We start from the raw sequence: 25757 nt of genomic DNA, 5'->3' as shown, positions 1-25757 counted from the left end.
GCTTCATATTTTCGTTAATGAAACGTGATTTAGGCCTTTTATTGGACTTTGGTTTATTTCTGGTAGGTTTCTTTTTGGCACTCACTCCCCCCCCCCCCCTCCATTACTCACACTCTCCCCGCCCATCGACTCACCACAAGTTGTGTGCAAGTTCACTCTTGAGGGCGTGCGTCGTTTGAGTAGTTTCGTAGTTTCGTAAAGCCCGGCGCGCCAATCGTGCAAGGGAGAAGACAGGCGGAATCGGCTCTAATAAAAGTTTTAAGAGGACTTGATAATTCGATAACATAACGACGAATATACAGAGGATTCCGGAACATATGATGGATAGTAAGTAGGTCATCCCATATTTCTATTTGGGGCGGCAAATTTTCAAAGATTCATTTATTTAATATCTCAAAATCTTACTACGTCTACAATACATACCCATAGCATACATGCAAACAGTGCAACTGCAATGCAATTGCCTGCAATGCAATTGCAAAAGTAAGAAGGCTGAACTGAACTTCTGAAGCCACTCATTTATTATTTATTCATTTAAATTCAACAGATTCACATTCCATTGCAGCATACTTTTTTCTGCGATGGGTTTTGGTCATCATTTTCCCCCACTAATCCGTCATTTTCATGAAATAATGCAGCTCTTGACTTGACAACAATTAAAGGGACACACCGGCCGAATTGGGCTATTTGGGCTACAAAATAGACTATGACTTCAACGGTCTTCCAGGAATGAAGAAGAACAGTCCTTAAAAAAAATCATAAAATTTAGCCGTTTTTGAGCATTTTAAGACAAAAACGCAGGTCGCGTGATTGTTCTAACCAAAAAGTGGTACAAACAATCACGTGACCTTCCAGGCTAGTTTTACTTTCAGCCGTCTAAAAGTAACTTACTTAACCAAATTTAAATCTTTTTTTACAAAATTATTTACGAATAATTGACGAAAAAGATCATGTATTCAAATTATCGCTACAAAATGTAAATAATGGTGAAAAATCTAACGTAAAATAATTTTTCGCTAAATACGTAACATTTTGATGATTTTTTTTACAGCAACCATCTATAAAAACATTATTTATGATTCTACACCCCTAAATTACGTAAACGGTGAGCCGGTGTGTCCCTTTAAATTAAAATTAAATAAATAAGAAATTCACGCTTTTATTGTATTCTCACGGTATCCATTCTCACCATGCTCACAGTTTGAGTTGTCTGCCTTTCTACTGTAGAACCAGTTGTGATAACGTAACCCTCCTGTCGACGACAGGAGGGTTACATTATCGCAACTACTGTAGTATACTAGGTAAGATGACCATCATAAGGTTTATCGCGATTTAGAAATGCAAGTGAAGGAAAGGGGGGGGTGGTTTTCTATGCAGTTTCTACGACTCGCGCACGCAATGCCTATACCTTTGTGTGGGTTCACCAGCGCCCTCTCTTGATATTTTGCTATTCACGATAAACCTATCCATGGACTAGCCCCACTTGTGTGGCCAAGGCTAAGGATTCAGCTAGCCTTGGCCACACAAGTGGGGCTATGCATGGACAGGAGGATGGAAGAGAATGGAGTTCGAAAGAAGGGACTTCAAAAGCTGAACCCGTGGTACACCGCGATCATTTAACGACACTTCGTATTATCACCCACATACCTTAAAATATATATATACAAACAAACAATGGGCGACCTGGTGTCTGTGAGTTTGCGAGTGCGCTCTTGGTTCTTCACACAACTATGGCGTCGTATGGATATAATTATAATTAAGGAAGGAAGGAAGAGGAAGGAAGAGAATGGAGTTCGAAAGAAGGGACTTCAAAAGCTGAACCCGTGGTACCACGATCATTTAACGACACCTCGTATTATCACCCACATACCTTAAAATATATATACAAACAAACTATGGGCGACCTGGTGTCTGTGAGTTTGCGAGTGCGCACTTGGTTTTTCACGCAACTATGGCGTCGTATGGATATAATTATAATTAAATCAATTATTCTGAGCCGAGGGTCATTCACCCATGGAAATTATAATTAGAATAGACCCAACTAGGATGCTGCACTCGGTTTCATTTTTCATTTCATTTCAAAACTGAAAGTGTTTAAAAAAAATGTACACCGTACCTATACAAATCTTAATTTTTGCAATGTTTACTCCATGTAAAGGAAACAACTTTGAAATGGACTACGACTACGAGGAGGGCATACTGAATGCTTTGTCTGATGAAACAAGAAGGGAAAGAGCAAAGAACAAAGAAAATTTTGATCGTCAGCTCAGAAGAACAAGATGTTTGGTAAGCATGATCACTCAAAGGCAGTGGACACTATTAAACCCTGCTGGGTGTTCAAGGCGCAGAATTACTCAATTATTAGCAAAAAGCTTACTCAGTAACGAGTAATGGGGAGAGGCTCCCTCTGAAGTAACGTAGTTTTGGAGAAAGAAGTAATTTTCCACAAATTTGATTTCGAGACCTCAGATTAAGAATTAATTTGAGGTCTCGAAATCAAACATTTGAAAGCACACAACTTTGTGTGACAAGGGTGTTTTTTCTTTTATTATTATCTCGCAACGGCGATGGCCGATTGAGCTCAAACTTTCACAGGTTTGTTATTTTATGCTTATGTTGAGATACATTAAGTGAGAAGACTGGTCTTTTACCATTACCAATAGTGTCCAGTGTCTTTAAAGATTGGGGGGGGGGGGGGTGCTGCAACTGCGGAGTTCATAATTTCAAAAAGCCCCAACTTAAGTCCCATCCACATTAATAAATTGAAAAGAAAAATCTCTTGTTTCTCTTACAGAAAGAAGGCCTGCAAAAACGGCATGAGATGAGAATGAGAATAACGGAATTACATCCTCCCGTTTTGCTCGTACAGTGTTTGTCAACACTTTTCGACAATCCCAGGTTGAGTGACGTAACTCTGAAAGTTGGCACGCGTTCCTACCACGCCCACTCACTCATACTCGGTACTTGGAGTGAAATCTTCAAGACGATGCTTTTTGATGAGAAATGGGCACCAAAACCAAGTGGCGACAGTGTCCGCACCCAGACACTGAATGAGCCAGAAGACTGTGCTGACTGCTTTGAACACTTCCTGAAATTCATGTACACAGAAGAACTGGAGCTGACCAAAGAGACTGTACACCCTATGCTGCTATTGGCTGACAAGTATATGGTCAGTGATCTTCATGAGATTTGTGAAGCGTATCTAATGCAAGTATTAGAATCAACAACAACACCTTGGGTTGACGCTGTGCAGGCTATGACAACGGCAACAGAGGGGCTTACTAGGATCCAGGAAAAGTGCTACAGTCTCATGGAAAACAACTTTTATGCAATACGAGAGAGTAACAACCTAGGGCCTGATGTTTTTCTTGCTTTACTGGGTAGATCGGGCCTGGTCGTTCCTAGCGAGAAGTTTGTGCTCCGTAGGGCAATAGCTTGGCTCAGCAAGAACCGTGTTGAATTGGAAGGACTGATTAAGCAGGTTTTGTCACTGATTCGTTATGAGCACATCCCGGCAAGAGATTTGGAAAAGCTGTCATTTCTGGAACAGTCTTTAATACTCCAGCCGATGCTGAAGGAGTGTGTGTTTGAGGCATTCAAGTACAGGGCATTTGCAGGGGAGGGCTCATACACCAGCATGGCTAGATTTTCCGACCCTCGTGTCTACATGGAGCCAGAGTTCTGCGTAAGAATATCCAACCCTGTGTGTCAGCATCAGGTGGAATCATCACCCTTCAGACGGCTTACTCTTGAAAAGGAGGAAGAGGATAAAGAATTCGAACAGTTTGAAAAGTTCAAGTTGTTTTGTCCTGTGGCGCGTCAGGGAGAACAGGGGAATGTGTACCTCATTAACGAAGACATGTGGAAAGTCGGTGGTCGCGCTGTCAAAGAAGATGACGCAGCTAGGTGGAGCATAAAGTTCAGAGTACTACCACATTTTGAGGATATTGGACGAAGCTTTGTCATGGCATTGCTCGTTAGCAAAGACCAAACATACAGTGACTGTATTTCCTCTGTGGCTAAAGGAGATGTTGGGAAGAAACTAGAGCTGGATGTACCTTGGGAGGATCTAGATTGTAGCCCTCAACACCTTTGGATAAAAGTGGCAATTTTTATTTCGGGTTGTGATAAGAGTTGGGTAAAGAAGTAGACAACTTTTTTTCCAGTCTTGTGTGCCTACAGGGTAGAGTTTTAATAAGTTTTTCTCGGGGGTAGTATTAATACTATTTTTTTTTTTTAAGTGACATGTGTAAATTTTTCCAGTGACACTCACTCAGGACACAAATTTATTATGAAAGAATCAAATGGACAGATGTTTGGTGTGTCATAAGGATCCAACACCACGGGTACACATTATTGGACTCTCACTCTGACCAATGTTCATGTTGAAACTGCACAGCAGGAATGGCTTTGGGGTGCAGTACACACTTTATAGCTCAAAGAGCAGTATGGACAATAGTGGTAATTACTCAAAATAATTGTTAGCATAAAAACTTATTTGGTAAAGAGCGACGGAGAGCTCTTGATAGTATAAAACATTGTGAGACACAGAAGTAACATAGTTTTTGAGAAAGAGGTAATATCTCACTCAAATAATACAAGACTTCAGCTGAAGCCTTTTATTAAGCATGTGAAAGCACACAAATTAGTGCAACAAGATTTGTTTCTTTCTTATTCTCTTGCAAATCGATGACCAATTGAGCCCAACTTTTCACAGGTTTGTATTTTATGCATGTTGGGACACACCAAGTGAGAATAGTACTGGTCTTTGACAAAACCAAATGTGTCCAGGGGTGGATTTCACAAAGGTAGTCCTAACTTAGGACTAGTCCTAGGCAATGCTAAGAGATAGGACCAGTCCTAAGATAGGATGAGTTACTGGTCCTGACTTAGGACCAGTCCTATATCTCTTAGCATTGCCTATGACTAGTCCTAAGTTAGGACTACCTTTGTGAAATCCACCCCTGTGCCTTTAACCCTTTAAACTCGACCCTTTTGGGGCATCTTTACATTTGATTTGCTACTGCCCCCTGCACTGAGTTCGGAACTCAATACTCCAATGTTCAAGAACAGATGTCTCCAACAAAAAAGTGTTTGACTTTGAGTATTGTGGAGAAGATAAAAAATGTCAAAGACAGTGGACACTTGGTAATTACTCAAAATAATTATTAGCATAAAACCTTACTTGGTAACGAGAAATGGGGAGAGGTTGATGGTATAAAACATTGTGCGAAATGGCTCCCTCTGAAGTGCCAGAGTTTTCAAGAAAGAAGTAATTTTCCACGAATTTGATTTCGAGACCTCAGATTTAGAACTTGAGGTCTCGAAATCAACCATCTAAACGCACACAACTTCGAGTGACAAGGGTGTTTTTTCTGTCATTATTATCTCACAAGTTTGATGACCGATTGAGCTCAAATTTTCACAGGTTTGTTATTTTATACATATGTTGAGATACACCAACTGTGAAGGCTAGTCTTTAACATTTACCAATAGTGTCCACTGCCGTTAACCTAATCACATGTAGGCAAAACAACAACAAGAGTGTTGGAAAATAAAATATTGATCAACTTGGCAATGGCAAGTTTATAATAGATGTTAAATTTGCATCGGGGATAAAGAATATTAATTTTGGCTTTTACCCATACACCAATGTGTGTTAGCACTGATGTGTGTTAGCACACTGGCAAGTTGTTTGCATAATTGATTTGCCTTTTCAACTTTTTTAACACACCTACCTCTGTTTAAAACAGAGAAAAAGAAAATGAGTGGGAAATGATCAAATCCATCAATTTATAGACCTTAAAAGTGTTTGGATGTACTTTTTACACAATATGTTAAAATATAAACACTTGACATCAGCTAGACTCTTGGTTTATTGTGAATGTCAAGTACAAATGTTTGCATGAAGTGATTGAAATTAAAACATGTAAAAACATCATTGTTGACTGCCTGGTAATTCACTAAGGAATTCCTTGTTCCATCGGCATGGATTCTGTAGCCTAATATCATATTCATAGAGCTGCGTATGGGTACAAAAAGAAGCTTGAGCTGCGTATGGGTACAAAAAGAAGCTTAAAAAAAGAAGCATAACAAAATCGCGCTTGCTCTTTTTTATAGATATTTGATGACCACTTGTTTTCAGTTCACAAAAATATATTGTCTAGCAACAGTTTCTGAATCCTCTTTGCACATCCCGGGGAATTCCAATTTTGTGAAATTTTGCACTGACGAGTAAACAAATAATGATTGTGTTGTGGTTTCCATTGTCCGTTGTGGGTATGTTCAGTGTACCATAAGAAAGATTTTTCAACATAGTTTGGACTTCGTTTCCTTGTATGATATTGCAAACTCGTAAAGTTGGTAATATGAACAAACTGTGTGTCTGAAATTCGGCTAGCAAATTTTTTGACAAGTCTCTTGTTCCTGCTGAGGGTTGACGGAATTTGTATCCTGAGTTATTTCTCTTCTACAACCATTCTGGAGATGAATCAGGTTGGGTGACTTTGCTGGTGGCTGAACTTCACAAAATTCTGTTTTTAAGTAAGTAGAATCGAAGCATTTTTCCCACATTAGAAACTAAAACCCTTCTTTGTCATCTTTTCGTGGGGCTGTTATTGCTGTTGCATGTTCACTTTTTTATGAAAGTCCCCTTGGCTTCTCAACCAGAATTAATGAAATATTAACTGTGTATGACTACATGAGTGTACATACCAACCCTGTTCTTTGACTTTAAAAACCAAGTTAGATCAGTAACCGACCCTTAGCATAAGTTGCTATTGTCGATGCTAACTTTGGAAACATGCATGCAAGTATGTACTGTTCACAACTCGCCGTCAATGGTATGTCTGCATTGACTTCAGTGTGAGGGTGGCATTTGGGCTTGTTATGTTCTATCTGAAATTTCCTATCTGAACTTTCATTTCATCAATTAATATTGTTGTAAACTAAAACCAATTAATTTATAAACTAAAGGGATCAGGGGTCGATTTCACAAAGAGTTAGGACTAGTCCTAACTTATGACTAGTCCTGGGAGATATACAAATTGCATGGATAGTCCTAAGTTAGGACGAGTAACTGGTCCTAACTTGAGATAAGACTAGTCCTAACTCTTTGTGAAATCCACCCCAGGCCCTGTACAAGCCTAGGCTTTTTCCTGGTGCTCTCTACGTATCACCCGTTGAACCAAATGCCTGTGTGTTTTAAGATTTTACAATTCTGATGTTTGGAAACAAACAAGCAAACAAAAATTACAGGGGAAGGGGTGAACGAGTATAAAAATGCCTATAGAGCAGGATTTGAATTGCAATCTCCAGTTGAGTTTACCAACTGAGCCCCATATTGATGTTCTCTCTGATCTGTCAATCTCTGTTCATCAGGAATATCTTTCACGATATCTTTTTTCTGACTATCGCCCCCAAACTTCTTTTTTTCGTTCAAATTTTCAGATCCAAATGTAGTTTCACAATCGCAATGGATTTAATAGATAGTGATGATTTTATTAGAAGAATGGCATCACGGATGGCTTTTCTTGCTGCTTTTGAAGAACATCAAATAGAAGATACAGATCAGGTTGGTATATTTACTTTGATTAATTTTGCACTTTTAGACCATCCTCTCAAATTTAAACACGTGTTTATAAAATACCATACAGATTTCTACAGTGATTTTGTTACAGTACATACCCATACTCTATAGAAATTAATGTGACAGTTTGCCTGTAAGCTGTCCCATGTGATTGAGCACAAGATATCTTGTGAATGATAACTCCCGAATAAGGAGAGGTCCTTCGTGTATATGAGTCTGTACAATCGTGCGACTGTTCCTCAGATCAGCTGATTTCTACTTTTTTTAATCTCGATTTTACCATTCAAAATTGAAAATTACTATACAAAATCATTGTGAGTAGAGCGTTTTGTTTGTGAGTAGAGCCTTGTGTCTGTGGACCTTTCAACAGACTTGATGAAATTGGACAAAATTAATGTCCTTACCAGACAAAAACTGTGACAATAAATATGCTTCCGCCTAACTTTCAGCCACTCATTTGCAGACCAAACCTTATTGGTCAGCCTTGTTTTTAAATCACTAGCAAGCCAAACCAAACTTACGTAGGCCTAAAGCCTAATTCTCTCATTGGTTGTCTTAAATATCCTTAACTTCACAGGTCACACACTGTTAACTCTAACACACACAAAACGCAACAGTGTAACCAGTCTTCATTAAAGGGAGTAATGTGCAAAGTTTGTAATCTTTTTTACTTAAAGAAAAAAATTATAGAACACGATAAAACAGTGTGAGCAATTGGTAGTTTAAGTAAAGTAACAACACGGATCATTAACTTCTTGTCATACCTCACACTTTTTTTAACACAAGCAGTTTGATGACCCATCTCAAGACCAAGACGAAACTCAACCCAGTGATCATCTTCCGCTAAAACTCTCGCCATTCTTCGACAGCGGCAGTCTAAGTGACATCACTTTGATGGTTGGGTCAAGCGTCTTCCACGCCCATAAGCTGATCCTATCTTCATGGAGTCCAGTATTCAAGGAGATAATACTCAAGAGGTCAAACTCAGATGAGCCACATGTCTTGGAGGACGATCAAGAATATGAGGTGATGTTCTCTGACTTTTTAAAGTTCATGTATACAGAGACCATTGAGATCAGTAAAGATACTGTCTATTCCTTCCTCAAGCTTTCTAAGAAGTATAAAGTCGATGAGATTTGTGAGCTGTGTGAGGAGTTTCTAATAGGAGAGGTTTCCAATGACACTATAGCCCTCCAAACACTCACAGATGCAGAAGAGTTCAACTATCCGATTCCTCTTTAAAAAAAATGAGTCCGAGTTTGTTTCTTAAGATGTTGGAGAGCTCCGACCTGGTTGTGCTAAGTGAAAGGCATCTTTTCAATCAAGCTGTTGATTGGCTTTACACAGGTGGTCATGACTATCATAAGTACACTAAGGAAGTCATCTCCAAGATTCACTTTACCCATATGTCCTCCTTAGATCTCAGTTCACTTAAAAGAGGAATTCAAACTCCCACTGTTGTGTCTGATAGGAAACTGCAGATCCAAAGTTCACTGAATGATTCAGGTCTTCAAGATTCAATTCATGACGCTTTTGAGTGGAAAGCTCTTGTATCTGAGGAAAAGGAATTAAGTCTTCTTCCATGTGACACAAAAAGCACCTTATCTAAAAAACATTGTGTTGAACCTCGTATTTGCATCTCAGGGCCAGTCAGTAGTAACTATCAGCATCTGAGTTTGTCAGAAAAAAACCCCAACGTGTTGAGTGTACTTGTTACTACTAGTGTGTCTGCCTATGACACCTTATTAGACGAGTCTTGTTTGTGGTGGGTTATTGGATCAAAATGCTTCAACGCAAAATCTAAGAAATGGGAAATTAGTTACCAGTTAAAACCCGACCAAAATCATATAGGCGGTACATATCGTTTGGTGATACTGACACGTGTTAGGCCCCACATGAATCCAATCGTGACAACTTCTGAAGGAGTTGTAACAGAAACAGAAGTCAAAGTAGAGCAGGTACTTCACCATGCTGAGGTTAATCAAGAACTTGGGTCAGTCGAGATAAAAGTTGTTGTCATGGTGAGAAATTCTCACCGTTTTTGGGACCACTTGCAGATGCCCAAAGAACCCATTTATGTAGACTCAGAAATAGAGGTGAGGCTATCAGACTTTTGGCCCATGAATTATGAAAATGACCCGGAATTATTTCTAAATCCATGGTAGTGGTAGTTGGCCAACTATAAAGTAAACAAAAAACTTGTTATAAAAGCATGTTGTCTTGTTAAAATTGAGTCCGTAGTGTGATGTCACAGTGCTGTTTTGAATTCTAGGTGTTTGGTAGCCATGGCGACCTTACACTTTCGTAGTATACTACAGAGGAAGAGTCCTAAATAGGGCTAGGCGCTTGGGGGCTTTTCATGAAACTCTGTGCCTTTTTTTAGCCCAGCGATGAACATGGTTTTACGTTATGGGAAAATTCTGATTGGGTTCTAACCAAGTACATGTAATCATTATGCACTCATTTACCTTTACTGTGATATTTTTAATCGGCTCCGGAACTCCCCTTCCCAACTTCTTAAAAATGTAGATGTCACTCTGATAAATCAAAATTAGCATATGTAAAAAATATCAGATAAGTGGTCATAAGAGGAGGCTCTTGAGGTTTTCTAATTTCAAGATACTTAACACAGATTACCTGCCTCATCCTAAAAGATTTCTAAAAAGTTATATTTTTCTTTTTTAATATTTAGTTTTTAAAAGTGCTTGACACAACATGATATGTCTCTTTCCTCATCAAACAACAATTTTGTTTCTCTGCTAGAAGCTTAACAAATGTAAAAAATATCAGATAAGTGGTCATAAGAGGAGGCTCTTGAGGTTTTCTAATTTCAAGATACTTAACACAGATTACCTGCCTCATCCTAAAAGATTTCTAAAAAGTTATATTTTTCTTTTTTAATATTTAGTTTTTAAAAGTGCTTGACACAACATGATATGTCTCTTTCCTCATCAAACAACAATTTTGTTTCTCTGCTAGAAGCTTAACAAATGTAAAAAATATCAGATAAGTGGTCATAAGAGGAGGCTCTTGAGGTTTTCTAATTTCAAGATACTTAACACAGATTACCTGCCTCATCCTAAAAGATTTCTAAAAAGTTATATTTTTCTTTTTTAATATTTAGTTTTTAAAAGTGCTTGACACAACATGATATGTCTCTTTCCTCATCAAACAACAATTTTGTTTCTCTGCTAGAAGCTTAACAGGTCTTTCCTGACCAAACTATACAAAGCAGAAAGATTTATTAAACACAGATGCATCTTTTAATTTCCACTTGTTTTATTATTTCGTTTATTTGGCACACAGAAAATTGACAACGGATCATCAAAAATGAAAATCCATAAACGTTCACAATCACAGCAATATAAACACTTGTGTAATAAAACCTACTCGAAAAAAAGGCTCAATAAAAATGTGCTGATAATAACAATATTAATACAGAATATTATTTTGGTTTTGATCTTGGCAAAAATGTGTGATAAAACCAAAATTATATTATTTTTTCCCCTCAAGTAACTATTTCATAACTTTAATATTAATATAAGCAAAATACTCAGCCGCCTAATTTAAAAACAACTCATTTAGTAAAGCACCTTAATTGTTACTTACATTTTTGCCTGTATAAAAATGTGATATTTGGTAACTTAAAGGCAGTGGACACTATTGTTAATTACTCAAAATAGTTATTAACATAAAACCTTACTTGGTAACGAGTAATGGGAAGATAGTATAAAACATTGTGAGAAACGGCTCCCTCTGAAGTGACATAGTTTTCGAGAAAGAAGAAGTTTTCCACAAATTAAGTTTTGAGATCTTAGATTTAGAATTTGAGGTCTCGAAACCAAGTTTCTGAAAGCACTCAACTTCGTGTGACAAGGTTTTTAATTTTTTTTTAATTATCTCGCATATGTTCAGATACACCAAGTGAGAAGACTGGTCTTTGACAAATAACAAATAGTGTCCAGTGTCTTTAAGCAATTCCTGTATACTGCATAGAATGGGACGAAAAACTAATAAACACATTTTTATTATCTAATTATTAGCAAACTTTAACTACGTTTATATTGCCACTAGACTCAAAATGCTGAAAGATAAATAATTATTGCAGCTTTAATTATCTTTAAAAATTGGGTCCATATTTCAATTTCTGCTGGAATCGAAGTGCAGACTTTTTGTGCACTTTATAACTCATTTTATATCAAGACCGCTCGTTTTAAACATGGGGAAATAGAATGATTTTTTTGTATGTGATTGCCAAGATTGGTGATATAATAGTACATGAAATTACTAAGAAAAATGTGTATCAATTTTGTTCATGTAAAACCATCGCACCTTTTGCAAAGCTGCAGTTTGTACTATTTTAGAGTTAAATTTAAAACTGAAAGTCTGGAAATGTTGATTTTCAACTTTCATTTGTTTTGTGTTTGGTATTTACATGCATTTATTACAGGACATTATTTCAAATATGTCGTAGTATAGGCCTACTAAGACTTGCATGACTAATTAAGAGTGACAAGTTTAGTAACAAAAGCTGGCTAGCACTTTGGTAGACGTTTTGTTGTACAACTGCTACTGTCACTGGTAAATATCTGAATTAGGTTAGAGATCGCCCTACAAGGCCCCCACTCCATACCCAGCAAAACTAGCCAAATGCCTGGTTTGGATCGGGGGTGTGGTCTTTTCTTATAGTATAAAGTATAAATGGAATTTATAAACATTTCAGTTCACCGAATTAATTTACTAACATTTTACTATAAAAAGCTTAATGTATTTATCTTTAAGAAGTTAAGTACTACATTATTTACACATGTGTTAATCAATCCAAAGTACTCTGTAAATTGAAAATCTTTATCTAAATTTATCTTAAAATTCATCTAACTGGTCTTCAGATTGAAATGCAAAGTGTTCATCGAAATGTAAAACTAATTAAAAAAAAGTCTTTTGGCTGTCTGGCAAATTTGTGAAAATCTTGAACCATGCTTTGTTGAGAGCGACAAGTTCTGAATTAAATGTTTATGTGTTAATTGTTGCTTGCCATGGAATAGTGCATTTAATGGCCTTGTTACGGGAAACTTTGAGGCAACCAACTCCACTGAACTGAACCAACTGCAGTGCGCATAGTACAAGACCACTTTGGTTAACACAGGGGTCATTCTTCAAACATTGTCTTCATTCGATCCCCAAGAAACATGTGTGAACTTTGCAGTGCGCATAGTACAAGACCGCTTTAGTAGCACAGGGGTCATTCTTCAAACATTGTCTTCATTCGATCCCCAAGAAACATATGTGAACTTTGCAACGTAAATGTCTTTTCTTCTGCAGTGTCCTGTGTTTTAAGTCTTAGAATCACTAAAGGTAACATGAAATTTGACCTAGATGTTATTTTCTTACAGAAATGTCTTAAATGACCTGTTTTAATATAGCACTTTAGCAGTATCTTGTTCAACTAATGTGTTGCTCTGCTTTAAAAATAATTTCAAAATGGCTAGATCGCACAGGTTCAATAATTGTCTATAGATCTTATGCTCTTGGTTAAAGAAAACACAAATATTTAAGAATAAATTATTGAGATAGCACTCAAACAGTATCTCATTCAATCATTTTGTTTCACTACTGTAACAATTTATATCAAAATGGCCAGACAGTAACAAGCTCATTAAAGTAGTATTTTATAATCTAAATTGCCATGATTCTAGTGTCTAGCATTTGAGCTAAAATTGCATGCAAAACCCCCCCCCCCAAAAAAAAAATACATCAGAATTTAGACTTTTTAGAAGAGCACAGACTTTCAAATAATGTGCATAAAATTTACAAACGGAAACAAAGACTATAGCTTCTGTAAACCCTGTAAATTATTTGTAAATCTGGGAACTTTTTTTTTTTTCTGTACCGAAAGTGTATAATGGCTTTAATCTTTGTGAAAGCGACCTTGTGTAACAACAATTTAGAAACCTTTGAGTTCTTGTTGTTAGGGTCCATGTTTCAAAGCCATACAGCAAAACATTTTCAATGTTGGCAAGCAACTCGTGGCAAGGTTAGGAAGAGTGATGTTATCCATTGAATGAAACCTTAAAGTCTTGTTCTTGTAAAGCTACTTATTAACATTAGCAAACTCTGAAACTAACTGTGTTTGCATTAATTGCCACTAAACCAAGAGATAAATTTTCATTATTGCATTTCTGGGTTGATTGCACTCTTTGTAAGTTCACAAAAATGTATTGTCTAGCAACAGTTTCTGAATCATCTTTGCTTGGAATCCACAGCTCTATAAATATCAAAGTTCGTCAAAGTTATCTGGTCTTTAGATCAATAAACTATGCCCAAAAGGATTGTGGGACATTGCACATCCCGGGGAATTCCCATTGTGAGACATTTTGCAATGGGTAAGTAGTGTAGTGATTGTGCAGTGATTTCCTATTGCCTGGTTGTGTGTTCAGCTGTATATCAGATGGTATGATGATTTTTCAAGTTGGCCTTGAACCTTCAGAACCTTCAGAAATGTATACTGTATGAAAACGCCTGGAGTGGCATTCTAAACATACATTTTGTCATGCATGTGACAGGCTGGTTTCATGTAATTTTGAAATGTGCTTTTTGGGTCAGATTCCATATGGGTTCCATGTATAATACTGCAAGTCCATAATTTGGTATGAGTTTTCATTTAGAACATTAGGGGTGTGTTTCCGGAGTCTTTTCTTCTCTACTACAACCACCAGAGAGGTGAATCAGGTTGGGTGACTTTGCTGGTAGCTGAACTTCACAAAAACCTGTTTTTAAGTAAGTAGAAGTTTAAGCATTTTTATAGCATACAATTAGGGCCTAAGGCTATAAATTGGTAGTGGTGATTCTGTGTTAAAGAAACCTGGCTGAATACCAAAAAGGTATAGACCAGCAGTAGAGAACTTAAAAGGAGAATAAGGAGGCAAGTAAATGGTTTGTAATTGGCGTGAATGAATTTCTTATGATAATCGTATATTTGTAAAAAGAATTATGGTAATTTTCTGGATTGAAAAATTTGCTTATTATGTTGTTTTTAGGAATCATGTATTACAACTATTTGTGACTGTTTATGTTCTCCCACTCCTAGCAAAACGAAACTTGTAGTCGTAGTTCAGACAACCATGTTGGGGGGGGGGGGGATTACTGAAACCGAAACTTCTTTGTCTTCTCTCCGTCTACATCGGGCTCTTGGATAGTACTACTTGCGATAACCTAACCCTCCTGCTGACGGTAGGAGGGTTACGTTATCGCGACTAGGCTAGTACAGAATACATTTTGTTTTTTTCAAGAGTCTCATTGGATTCTCAACCATTATTAATTAATGAAGTGAAAGTAAGAAAAATATTTAATTGTCAGATAACATGGTTGTACTAACAACCCTGCTTTGACTTTGAAAACCAGGGCCCAAGTCATAGAGCTGCTGAAAGACGAAAAGTAGCTAAGCGCAACAAAATTATGCTTTCCCAGCAGATCAAGGTTACCAGCCGAAATACCATGTCACCTGTACAATTTGTGAGTGGTATCCTTTTCAGCAATATTTTCTGCTAAAGCAGCTTTATGAAATTTGGGCCTTACTTATAATTGTATGAGTAACACACCCCCTGTCTTGCCATAGCTCCACGGTTCAACTTATCGAAACATCCCATTACAACTCTTTGCCAATGATGTGTCTTCATTGACCTCAGTAGTGCACCGTTTGGTCATAGCAATATGCAAGACTTTATCACAAATACTTGGTACGTGTTGAGATAACAAAGTTTGAATGCTAGTAGACAAAGCATGCACCTCATTCAACACTAGCAATTGTACAATGGGAATTTGAGAAAAGATCTATTGGGGTCTACTAGGGAAGGGGTGAACCAATATAAAATGAGTAGAGTTGGATCTGAACTGCATTATGTGCCTGGTGCTCTTCCAACCTTAACCACATAATGTTATGGTCTCTAATCTGTTAATATCTTTGTTCAGCAATATCTTGCCCATAAAAATTGTCTAATTTTTGTCCATTCAATTTTTCAGATCGACTGTTTCACAATGACATCGCGTGTGTTACACTCTAGACGAGATCAACAAAAGCAAGATTTAAAACAGGTTGTTATTTACTTTTTATTTATTTAAAACTTTTAAGCTATTCTTTCAATTATTGTACACAGATTTTAGGATACCAAACAAATTTCTAAAAGAGGATGGGTCTGCATAACTTTTTGAAGACATACTTTTGGGAAATTAATGTGAAAGTTTGCCTATAAATCGCCCTGTATTATAGGACTCTACTAAGACTTACGATAGCTGGTGAATGGTAACTCCCAAAACAAGAGCAATGCTGATCATTAACCACGGTGAGCAGTGCCAGGCAGTGCCAGTGGGCGGGCCCGCAGAACCAGCCAATTTTGCCCAGCACTCTATAATAAGCAAAATTAACTGCTGCCAAGATCAGATTTCTCCCAGATTGCACTTCAGCAATGATGGCCTCATATTTTTAAAAGAGCCCACCACTAAAATTGGTCTAGCTACACTGTCCTGAACTTTTAACTTGTCATGCCTCAATGTGTTTACAATGCATCCCCTTTTTCAACTTCTGTTAACTCTGAGCAGTGTGCTGACCCATCTCAAGACCAAGATGAAACTCAACCCAGTGTTCATCTTCCGCTAAAACTCTCGCCATTCTTCGACAGCGGCAGTCTAAGTGACATCACTTTGATGGTTGGGTCAAGCATCTTCCACGCCCATAAGCTGATCCTATCTTCATGGAGTCAAGTATTCAAGGAGATGTTACTCAAGAGGTCAAACTCAGATGAGCCATATGTCTTGGAGGACGCTCAAGAATATGAGGTGATCTTCTCTGACTTTTTAAAGTTCATGTATACAGAGATCATTGAGATCAGTAAAGATACTGTCTATTCCTTCCACAAGCTTTCTAAGAAGTATAAAGTCGATGAGATTTGTGAGCTGTGTGAGGAGTTTCTAATAGGAGAGATTTCCAATGACACTATAGCCCTCCAAACACTCACAGATGCTGAAGAGTTTGGATTTACCAAGGTGTATGACCACTGTTTCAAATATTTTGAAACTAACTTATTTCGTCTATCTGATAAGTATTTAAAGAAGATGAGTCCAAGTTTATTTCTGAAGCTATTGGAGAGCTCTGATCTGGTTATGAAATCAGAAAGTAAAGTTTTGGATAAAGGTCTTGATTGGCTTTACACAGGTGGTGCTCAAAGACAGGAAAAGTACACTGAGGATTTCATTTCCAAGATCCGCTTTGTTTATATGTCATTTTCAGAGCTTAGTATACTTAAAAGCGAACTTCCAACTCGCCCTCACTTGGATGACAGTTCAAAGCAATGTCTGCTAAGGTCACTTAGTGATGCTTATGAGTGGAAAGCTCTTGTATCTCGCGGGGAAAGCGGATTATGTGGTCTTCCAAATCTCTTAAGAACCACCTTATCTGAAAAACATTCTGTTGACCCTCGCTTTTACATGCCATATCAGTTCAAAGGTTATCACGACTTTGAGACCCTATATTTATCAGAGAGCCGCCAACATAAGTTGCGGATCGCCACTACTGGTGTGTATGCCTATAACATTGAATCACATCTGTCCTTTCCGTGGTTTGTTACTGGTTCAAAATTCTATGACAAAAAATCAAAAAAATGGGAAATTTGTTTGCGTTTCACACCTGATGAGATGCATATGAACCGTACATATCATTTGGTGATAATGACAGCTCAAGGGAACAGCTGGTTTGACTTCCAGCCATTTGTGACAACTTCTAAAGGAGTTTTAACAGAAACAGAAGTCAAAGTAGCACTTATCAAGCTTGCTAAAGAACTTCAGTCAGTTCGACTAAAAGTGTTCATCGTGGTTACCATGACAAAATTTGAACATATGAGGGACCAGATACAGCTACGCAAAGAACTTGAAGCGCAGATGAGCTTAGGTGTACACGGCTCATTCTACTGATAAGTTTGAATTGCTGCCAATGGGAATGCAGATGCAGTGCCTTATTTTGATGGTCATATAGGTAATACACATGATGAATGTTATAGCCATAATACATTTGTATAGATATTGTGTGACCAGAATAATTAGCTAAAGTATAAGGTAAGGGCATATTTATATTTAACATTTCACAGAAACCTACATTTTTCACCTGGTGTGGGGTTTTCGTTCAAATTATTGAAAACAGCAGAAAATCCACAAGTATCTTCTGTTTCAGCAACACAACTCCAACAAAGAAAGTCAGCATCACTGTTGTCAACACCTTTAATTGACTTGATCCTAAACCTGTAAGGTTGTAGTGCCAATGCCCAACGCATTACTCAAGATTTTGCCAATCTTTGCCCCCGCTGCATGAAGATCAAGGACTGGTGTAGACCTTAATGTACACAATTTGTTAAAAACTTAAAATATAAACACTTGACTACACTTGCTAGACTCATGGGTTATTCACTAAGGAATTCTTGTTGTTATCCGCATTGATTCTGCTGTCGAATTTCACAGAGCTGCTTGAGCACAAATTTTGTAGCTAAGCATAACAAAATTACGCTAACCACAAGAAGGTTACCAGCCAAACCACCATGTCAAAAGTGTGACTGGTATCATGCCCATTTCTGCTTAGTAGAAAAAGTATAAGCAATATTTTCTGCTTAAAGTGTGACTGGTATCATGCTCATTTCTGCTTAGTAGAAACATTTTAAGCAATATTTTCTGCTTAAGCACCCCTATGAAATGTGGCCCTGGTGTGGCCCCATAGGACTCCTCCTCTGTGCTGTACACAGATACTGTGTGGTATTAATGCAAAAGTGAAAGGTCGACTGGGCAAAGGCCCTAGGGTTGTTGCACAAAACTGTTCCCAACTTGGGATCAATCATAGGATTTAGGATCTGCCTAAGTTAGGACGAGTTGCGTGTCCAAACTCAAGATAAGACGTGACTTAATTAACTCTTTGTGAAATCGACCTAGTGTAACAACAATTTAGAAACTTTTGAGATCTTGTTGATAGGGTCCATGTTTCACAACCATGATACAGCCGCCAAAATATTGTCTACAGTGGCAAGCAACTGGTGTTAAAACATGTCATCAACGGTTATATTTTTTCTGTAAGTTAAAGACCTTCTCTGTCGACACAACTATCCTTAGTCTTTTTTATCAGTCGTTCATTGAAAGTGTGTTGTGTTTTTCATTCATTTCCTGGTATATTAACTTAAGTGTAAGGAACAAAAACAGTTTGAGAAGAATTGTCAGACTTGGGTCTAAAATTATCGTAGAGTCACAGAGAGATCTTACCCAGTTCTGTGAGCAACAGGTACTTAGGAAAGCACAATCGATTTTAACCAGTGATAGTCATGTACTCAAACAATTGTTTCAATTCCTTCCTTCAGGACGACGTTTTGGACTTCCCCTTTGCAAAACAAATAGCAGGAAGTTCTCTTTCGTTCCAGTGGCAGCCATACTTCTGAATGGTTGACGTTTTGCACTTGTTTTGCACTGTTTTCGTGTGCGGGATGTCAACTGTTTGGAGGTCTGGTTCGCCACTGTTTACCTGTTACTGTCTTATTTGTTTTGTGTTTCTTAAAAGTGTACGTTCAACCTATACTGTGGTGTTTAAAAGAAATAGTATTCACTTGTTTAAATTGCTGTGGTTTCAACCATTTGTACATAATCTGCCTTGTCATTTTGTCAAATAATCTTTGTATTTTTAAATTATTGTATAATTGTATATTTCTCTTAATATTTTTATATGGAGCTGGTCTGCTATTGTAATTGCCCGCAAAGGATGATTAAAGTTTTTTTAATTGAATTGAATTGGCATATGAAGCTTGAAGTTATCCATTCAATATGAATGCATCAATATGAGCAAAAAAACATGTCTGCCAAAATCTCATTGAATTTTCTTAATGAAACCTTAAAGTCTTGTTCTTGTAAAGCTACTTATTAATATCAGCAAACTCTGAAACTAACTGTGTTTGCATTTATTGCCTCTAGACTAAGAGATAAATTTTCATTATTGCAGCTTTAAATAATTTTAGTTCTGGGTTTCTCGAGCTTTACTTGGAATCCACAGTTCTGTAAATATCAAAGTTCAACAAAGTTATCTGGTCTTTAGATCAATAAACTATGCCCAAAAGGATTGTGGGACATTGCACATCCCGGGGAATTCCCATTGTGAGACTTTTTGCAATGGGTAAGTAGTGTAGTGATTGTGCAGTGATTTCCTATTGCCTGGTTGTGTGTTCAGCTGTATATCAGATGGTATGATGATTTTTCAAGTTGGCCTTGAACCTTCAGAAATGTATATTGCATGAAAACACCTGGAGTCGCATTCTAAACCATACATTTTGTATCGTGCATGCGGCAGGCTGCCTAAATTTTAAAATGTGCCTTCGGGGTCAGATTCCATCATGGTTACATATAATACTGCAAGCCCATAAATTGGTATGAGTTTGTAAATTGAACATTAGGGGTGTGTCAAGTTTCTTGTTCCTGAGGAATGACAGTTAGTATCCTGAGTATGTTCTTCTCTATACAACCACCAGAGAGGTGAATCAGGTTGGGTGACTTTGCTGGTAGCTGAACTTTACAAAAACCTGTTTTTAAGTAAGTAGAATTTAAGCATTTATTTTCTACAAATAAGGCTGTAATGGGTTGTGGAATTTCTGTGTTAAAGAAACCTTGCTGATAACCAAAAAGGTATGACCAGGCAGTAGTGAACTTAAAAGAAGAATAAGGAAGCAAGTAAATGGTTTATAATTGGCTCATGGTTTTGTGAATGAATTTTCTTATAATAATCATATATGTGTAAATAGAACTATGGTAGTTCTCTAGATTGAAAAATTTGCTTGTTGTTTTTAGGAATCATGTATTACAACTGTTTGTGACTGCTCTATGTTGTACACAACTATATGTGACGCATTCTCTATGTACATATACTGCCACTCCTAGCAGAACAAAAGTTGTAGTTTAACTATATTGGGGGGGGGGGGGGGGGTACCACAACTGAAACTGAAACTGTTTGTCTTCTCCACGTCTACATTGGGCTCTTGGCTAGTACAGAATGCATTTAGGTTTTTCACGAGCCCTATTGGCTTCTCAATAATAATTTAGAGAAAATATTTCAACTTCAGATTACATGCTTGAACTTGCTCTTTGACTTTGAAAATCAGGGCCCAAGTCATTGTAGAGCTGCTGAAAGACGAAAAGTAGCTAAGCGCAACAAAATGTTGCTTATACCAGCAGAACAAGGTGACCAGCAAAAATGCCATGTACCCTGTAAAATTTGTGACTGGTATCCTGTTAAGCAATATTTTCTGCTAAAGCAGCTTTATGAAAGTTGGGCCTTACTTATAATTGTATGAGTAATGATCAGACCCTTGCCCAAGTACAACTTATCGGAACACCCTTTGCCAATGATGCGTCTTTAGTGACCCCAGTGAGGGCACTGTTTGGTCACATATGCCTTATCACACATACACGGTATGCGTTGAGATAATATAGTTTGAATGCTAGTAGACCAAGCATGCACCTGATTTAACACTAGCAATTGTACAATGGGAATTTGAGAAAAGATCTATTGGGGTCTACATGTAAGTGGTGAACAATAAAATGAGTAGAGTTGGATCTGAACTGCATTATGTGCCTGGTGCTCTTCCAACTTAACCACATAATGTGATGGTCTCTAATCTGTTAATATCTTTGTTCAGCAATATCTTGCCCATAAAAGTTGTCTAATTTTTGTCCATTCAATTTTTCAGATCGACTGTTTCACAATGACATCGCGTGTGTTACACTCTAGACGAGATCAACAAAAGCAAGATTTAAAACAGGTTGTTATTTACTTTTTATTTATTTAAAACTTTTAAGCTATTCTTTCAATTATTGTACACAGATTTTAGGATACCAAACAAATTTCTAAAAGAGGTTGGGTTTGCATAACTTTTTGAAGACATACTTTTGGGAAATTAATGTGAAAGTTTGCCTATAAATCGCCCTGTATTATAGGACTCTACTAAGACTTACGATAGCTGGTGAATGGTAACTCCCAAAACAAGAGCAATGCTGATCATTAACCACGGTGAGCAGTGTCAGGCAGTGCCAGTGGGCGGGCCCGCAGAACCAGCCAATTTTGCCCAGCACTCTATAATAAGCAAAATTAACTGCTGCCAAGATCAGATTTCTCCCAGATTGCACTTCAGCAATGATGGCCTCATATTTTTAATAGAGCCCACCACTAAAATTGGTCTAGCTACACTGTCCTGAACTTTTAACTTGTGTTTACAATGCATTCCCTTTTTCAACTTCTGTTAACTCTGAGCAGTCTGCTGACCCATCTCAAGACCAAGATGAAACTCAACCCAGTGTTCATCTTCCGCTAAAACTCTCACCATTCGTCGCCAGCAGCAGTCTAAGTGACATCACTTTGATGGTTGGGTCAAGCGTCTTCCACGCCCATAAGCTGATCCTATCTTCATGGAGTCCAGTATTCAAGGAGATGTTACTCAAGAGGTCAAACTCAGATGAGCCATATGTCTTGGAGGACGCTCAAGAATATGAGGTGATCTTCTCTGACTTTTTAAAGTTCATGTATACAGAGATCATTGAGATCAGTAAAGATACTGTCTATTCCTTCCACAAGCTTTCTAACAAGTATAAAGTCGATGAGATTTGTGAGCTGTGTGAGGAGTTTCTAATAGGAGAGATTTCCAATGACACTATAGCCCTCCAAGCACTGACAAATGCTGAAGAGTTTGGATTTACCAAGGTGTATGACCACTGTTTCAAGTTCCTTGAAACAAATTTTTTTCGCCTTTCCGATTCCTCTTTAAAAAAGATGAGTCCGAGTTTGTTTCTGCTATTATTGAAGAGCTCTGACCTGGTTGTGAAAAGCGAAAGTCAAGTTTTGCAAAAAGGTTTTGATTGGCTTCACACAGGTGGTGCTCAAAGACAGGAAAAGTACACTGAGGATGTCATTTCCAAGATCCGCTTTGTTTATATGTCATTTTCAGAGCTTAGTATACTTAAAAGCGAACTTCCAACTCGCCCTCACTTGGATGACAGTTCAAAGCAATGTCTGCTAAGGTCACTTAGTGATGCTTTTGAGTGGAAAGCTCTTGTATCTTGCGAGAACGATGAATTAAAACTTCTTCCAAATCTCATAAGAACCACCTTATCTATAAAAAATTCTGTTGACCCTCGCTTTTACACGGCATATAATATGGATGGTTATCAGACCCTATATTTATCAGAGAGCCTCCAAAATAAGTTGGAGTATTTTGTTACTGGTGTGTATGCCTATAACATCGTACCAGAACCGTTTTATCAGTGGTGTGTTACTGGGTCAAAATTGTATGACAAAAATTCAAAAAAATGGAAAATTTGTTATCGTTTCAAACCCGATGAGGAGCATATGAACCATACGTATCATTTGGTGATACTGACATCTCATATGGAGAGTTGCAATGACCTTAAATCACTTGTGACAACTTCCAAAGGAGTTTTAAAAGACACAGAAGTCAAAGTAGAACAGGTACTTCCCCCTACCAAGCTTGCTAAAGAACTTCAGTCAGTCCAGCTAAAAGCATTAATCAGGGTCACCATGTCAAAATTTGACTATATGAGGGAACAGTCACATCAACTCAGCGAATTTGCAGCGGAGTTGAGTATAGGTGAATACGGACCATCCTATCAATGAGTTTTGAATTGGTGCCAATGCAGATGCAGTGTCTTTTATTGATGATCCTTTAGGTAAAAGACATCTAGGCCCCCTATAGTGATTATGACCTGGGATCATTAGCTAAACAATAAAGTAAAGTGAAACTTTATATTTAAATGTTTGTAATTAAAACTCATGCTTAAAAGAAAATTAAAACTCTATCTCAAATCAGCAAATTTCATCTAACTGATTATCTCAAATCAAAAGTTCATCTCAAATCAAGAATCAAAGACAACTCAATGTAATTTCATTGGATTATTTTTATACCAACTACATGTACATATGTACATCATCAAAATTAAAGATCAACTTGAGAACTTAGTTACTAAAAATAACTTTGCCTTTCCTCTTTGTTTATTTTGTATTTAGTTATTGTTTGATGATAAGTGTGAAATGAAATTTTGTTGAATTTTGTTGAATTTTATCAGAAATCTAGGCCCAATCCCACAGTCTTGTAGCAGAGGGCAGGGCATTGTTTTGACACCTCTTGTCACTTTGATTTCTGGCTTGCCCTGCATTTGTCCCCTCAAAGAACCACAATTCACAAAAAACCAATGTAAAATCAAAAGTCATCCTAAAAGATAAAATGCTATACATTTAGTTTTTTTAAAGACACCAGACACTATCGGTAGTTGTCACAGACCAGTCTTCTTACTTGGTGTATCTCGACATATGCATAGAATAACAAACCTGTGAAAATGTAAGCTCAATTGGTCATCGAAGTTGCAAGATAACTATGAAAGAAAAAACACCCTTGCAAGGCCTTGTCTTGTCACACGAAGTTGGGTGCTTTCAAATGCTTGATTTCGAGACCCCAAAATCAAATTCTGAGAACTCGAAATCAAATTCGTGGAAAATGACTTCTTTCTTGAAAACTACGTCACTTCAGAGGGAGCCGTTTCTCACAATGTTTTTATACTATCAACCTCTCCCCATTACTCGTTACCAAGTAAGGTTTTATGCTTATAATTATTTTGAGTAATTACCAATAGTGTCCATTGCCTTTAAAAGTGCTTGATACGGTGTCCGCCCGATAGTCCGAAGGTCCGTTAGTCCGAAGGTTCAATAGTCTGAAGGTTTGATAGTCCGAACGCACAAATTTCCCATAACAGGGGGTTCATTAGTTCGAAAATGAAATAGGGTTCGTTAATCCGAACATTTGATGGGATAGTACGAAAGGTTCACTGGTCCGAAGGTTCGGTAGTCCGAATCGTAGATAAGGTCCAATTCGAACTATCGAACCTTCGGACAAACGAACCTTCGGACTATCGAGCTGTAACACTTGAAACAACATGAATTTGCCATTTCCTCAGAAAACAAGTTTTGTTTCTCTGCTAGAAGCTCAACAGATCTTTCCTGACCAAACTATAAAAAGCAGACAGTTGTATTAATACCAGACGCATCATAGTTGTTTTTCATTTGTTTCATTTTCTTTGTTTATTTGGCACACCTTAAATTGACAACGGATCATCAAAATGAAAATCCATAAACGCTCACAATCACAGCAATATAAACACTTGTGTAATAAAACCTACTCAAAATAAAGGCTCAATAAAAATGTGCTGATAATAATATTAATACAGAATATTATTTTGGTTTTGATCTTGGCAACAATGTGTGATAAAACCAAAATTATTTCCTTTTTTTCCTCAAGTAACACTATTTCATAAATTGAATACTAATATAAGCAAAATACTCAGCCGCCTAATTTAAAACCAACTCATTTAGTAAAGCACCTTAAATGTTTCTTACATTTTTGCCTGTATAAAAATGTGATATTTGGTAACTTAAAGGCAGTGGACACTATTAGTAATTACTCAAAATAATTATTAGCATAAAACCTTTCTTGATACAGGTTATGGGGAGAGGTTGATAGTACAAAACATTGTGAGAAACGGCTCCCTGTGAAGTAATGTAGTTTTCAAGAAAGAAGTAGTTTTCAACAAATTTGATTTGAGACCTCAGATTCAGAATTTGATGTCTCAAAATCAAGCATCTGAAAGCACACAACTTCGTGTGACAAGGGTGTTTTTTTTCTTTCATTATTATCTCGCACTTCGACGACCGATTGAGCTCAAAGTTTCACAGGTTTGTTATTTTATCTATATGTTCAGATACACCAAGTGAGAAGACTGGTCTTTGACAATTACCAATAGTGTCCAGTGTCTTTAAGCAATACCTGTATACTGCATAGAATGGGACTAAACTAATAATATTTTTATTATCTAATTATAAGCAAACTTTGACTACGTTTATATTGCCACTAGACTCAAAATGCTGAAAGATAAATAATTATTGCAGCTTTAAATATCTTTAAAAATTGGGTCCATATTTCAATTTCTTCTGGAAACGAAGTACATGGTATACTTTCTGTGCAATTTATTGCTCCTTTTATATCAAGACCGGTCTTTTTAAACATGGTGAAATAGAATGATTTTTTGTGTGTGATTGCCAAGA

General features: G+C 37.2%; 2 protein-coding genes and 1 pseudogene across 5 annotated transcripts; all 3 read left to right on the top strand.

The window, feature by feature from the left end:
• Positions 1 to 190: 190 nt before the first annotated feature.
• Positions 191 to 5876, top strand: LOC139944629 (BTB/POZ domain-containing protein 17-like). 2 transcript variants are annotated; one of them, XM_071941691.1, is made up of 3 exons: positions 191 to 327; positions 2159 to 2286; positions 2795 to 5876. In XM_071941691.1, the coding sequence occupies exons 1-3, from the start codon at positions 318 to 320 to the stop codon at positions 4148 to 4150; spliced, it is 1494 nt and encodes a 497-aa protein (XP_071797792.1). In that variant the 5' UTR covers positions 191 to 317; the 3' UTR covers positions 4151 to 5876. The 2 variants fall into 2 exon arrangements, with proteins under 2 accessions (XP_071797792.1, XP_071797793.1); XM_071941692.1 differs by having other exon boundaries at positions 204 to 331.
• Positions 5877 to 6362: 486 nt separating this feature from the next.
• LOC139944652 (kelch-like protein 8) lies at positions 6363 to 10428 on the top strand (annotated as a pseudogene).
• Positions 10429 to 13988: 3560 nt separating this feature from the next.
• On the top strand, positions 13989 to 24580 carry LOC139944648 (uncharacterized). Of its 3 annotated transcripts, XM_071941708.1 has the most exons (5): positions 13989 to 14365; positions 15608 to 15679; positions 16184 to 16420; positions 21343 to 21414; positions 21906 to 24580. In XM_071941708.1, the coding sequence occupies exons 2-5, from the start codon at positions 15623 to 15625 to the stop codon at positions 23277 to 23279; spliced, it is 1740 nt and encodes a 579-aa protein (XP_071797809.1). In that variant the 5' UTR covers positions 13989 to 14365; positions 15608 to 15622; the 3' UTR covers positions 23280 to 24580. The 3 variants fall into 3 exon arrangements, 2 of the variants coding, with proteins under 2 accessions (XP_071797809.1, XP_071797810.1); XR_011787003.1 differs by lacking the exon at positions 21343 to 21414 and having other exon boundaries at positions 16184 to 20188; positions 21906 to 21971; XM_071941709.1 differs by lacking the exons at positions 13989 to 14365; positions 15608 to 15679; positions 16184 to 16420 and adding an exon at positions 17557 to 20188.
• Positions 24581 to 25757: the final 1177 nt, after the last annotated feature.

Source organism: Asterias amurensis, chromosome 11 (assembly GCF_032118995.1).
Source record: "Asterias amurensis chromosome 11, ASM3211899v1".
Lineage (NCBI taxonomy): Eukaryota > Metazoa > Echinodermata > Asteroidea > Forcipulatida > Asteriidae > Asterias > Asterias amurensis.
Note: the sequence above shows the minus strand (reverse complement) of the source record. Positions and strands in the feature narration are given on the sequence as shown.

Excerpts from the sequence above, each read along its gene's own strand:
- LOC139944648 (XM_071941708.1), top strand. The coding sequence starts at position 15,623 with ATGACATCGCGTGTGTTACACTCTAGACGAGATCAACAAAAGCAAGAT. Across the intron at positions 16,421-21,342 it reads AGGACGCTCAAGAATATGAG|ATCGACTGTTTCACAATGAC; the intron begins GTGATCTTCTCT and ends TCAATTTTTCAG. Across the intron at positions 21,415-21,905 it reads AAAAGCAAGATTTAAAACAG|TCTGCTGACCCATCTCAAGA; the intron begins GTTGTTATTTAC and ends AACTCTGAGCAG.
- LOC139944629 (XM_071941691.1), top strand. Across the intron at positions 2,287-2,794 it reads TCAGAAGAACAAGATGTTTG|AAAGAAGGCCTGCAAAAACG; the intron begins GTAAGCATGATC and ends TTTCTCTTACAG.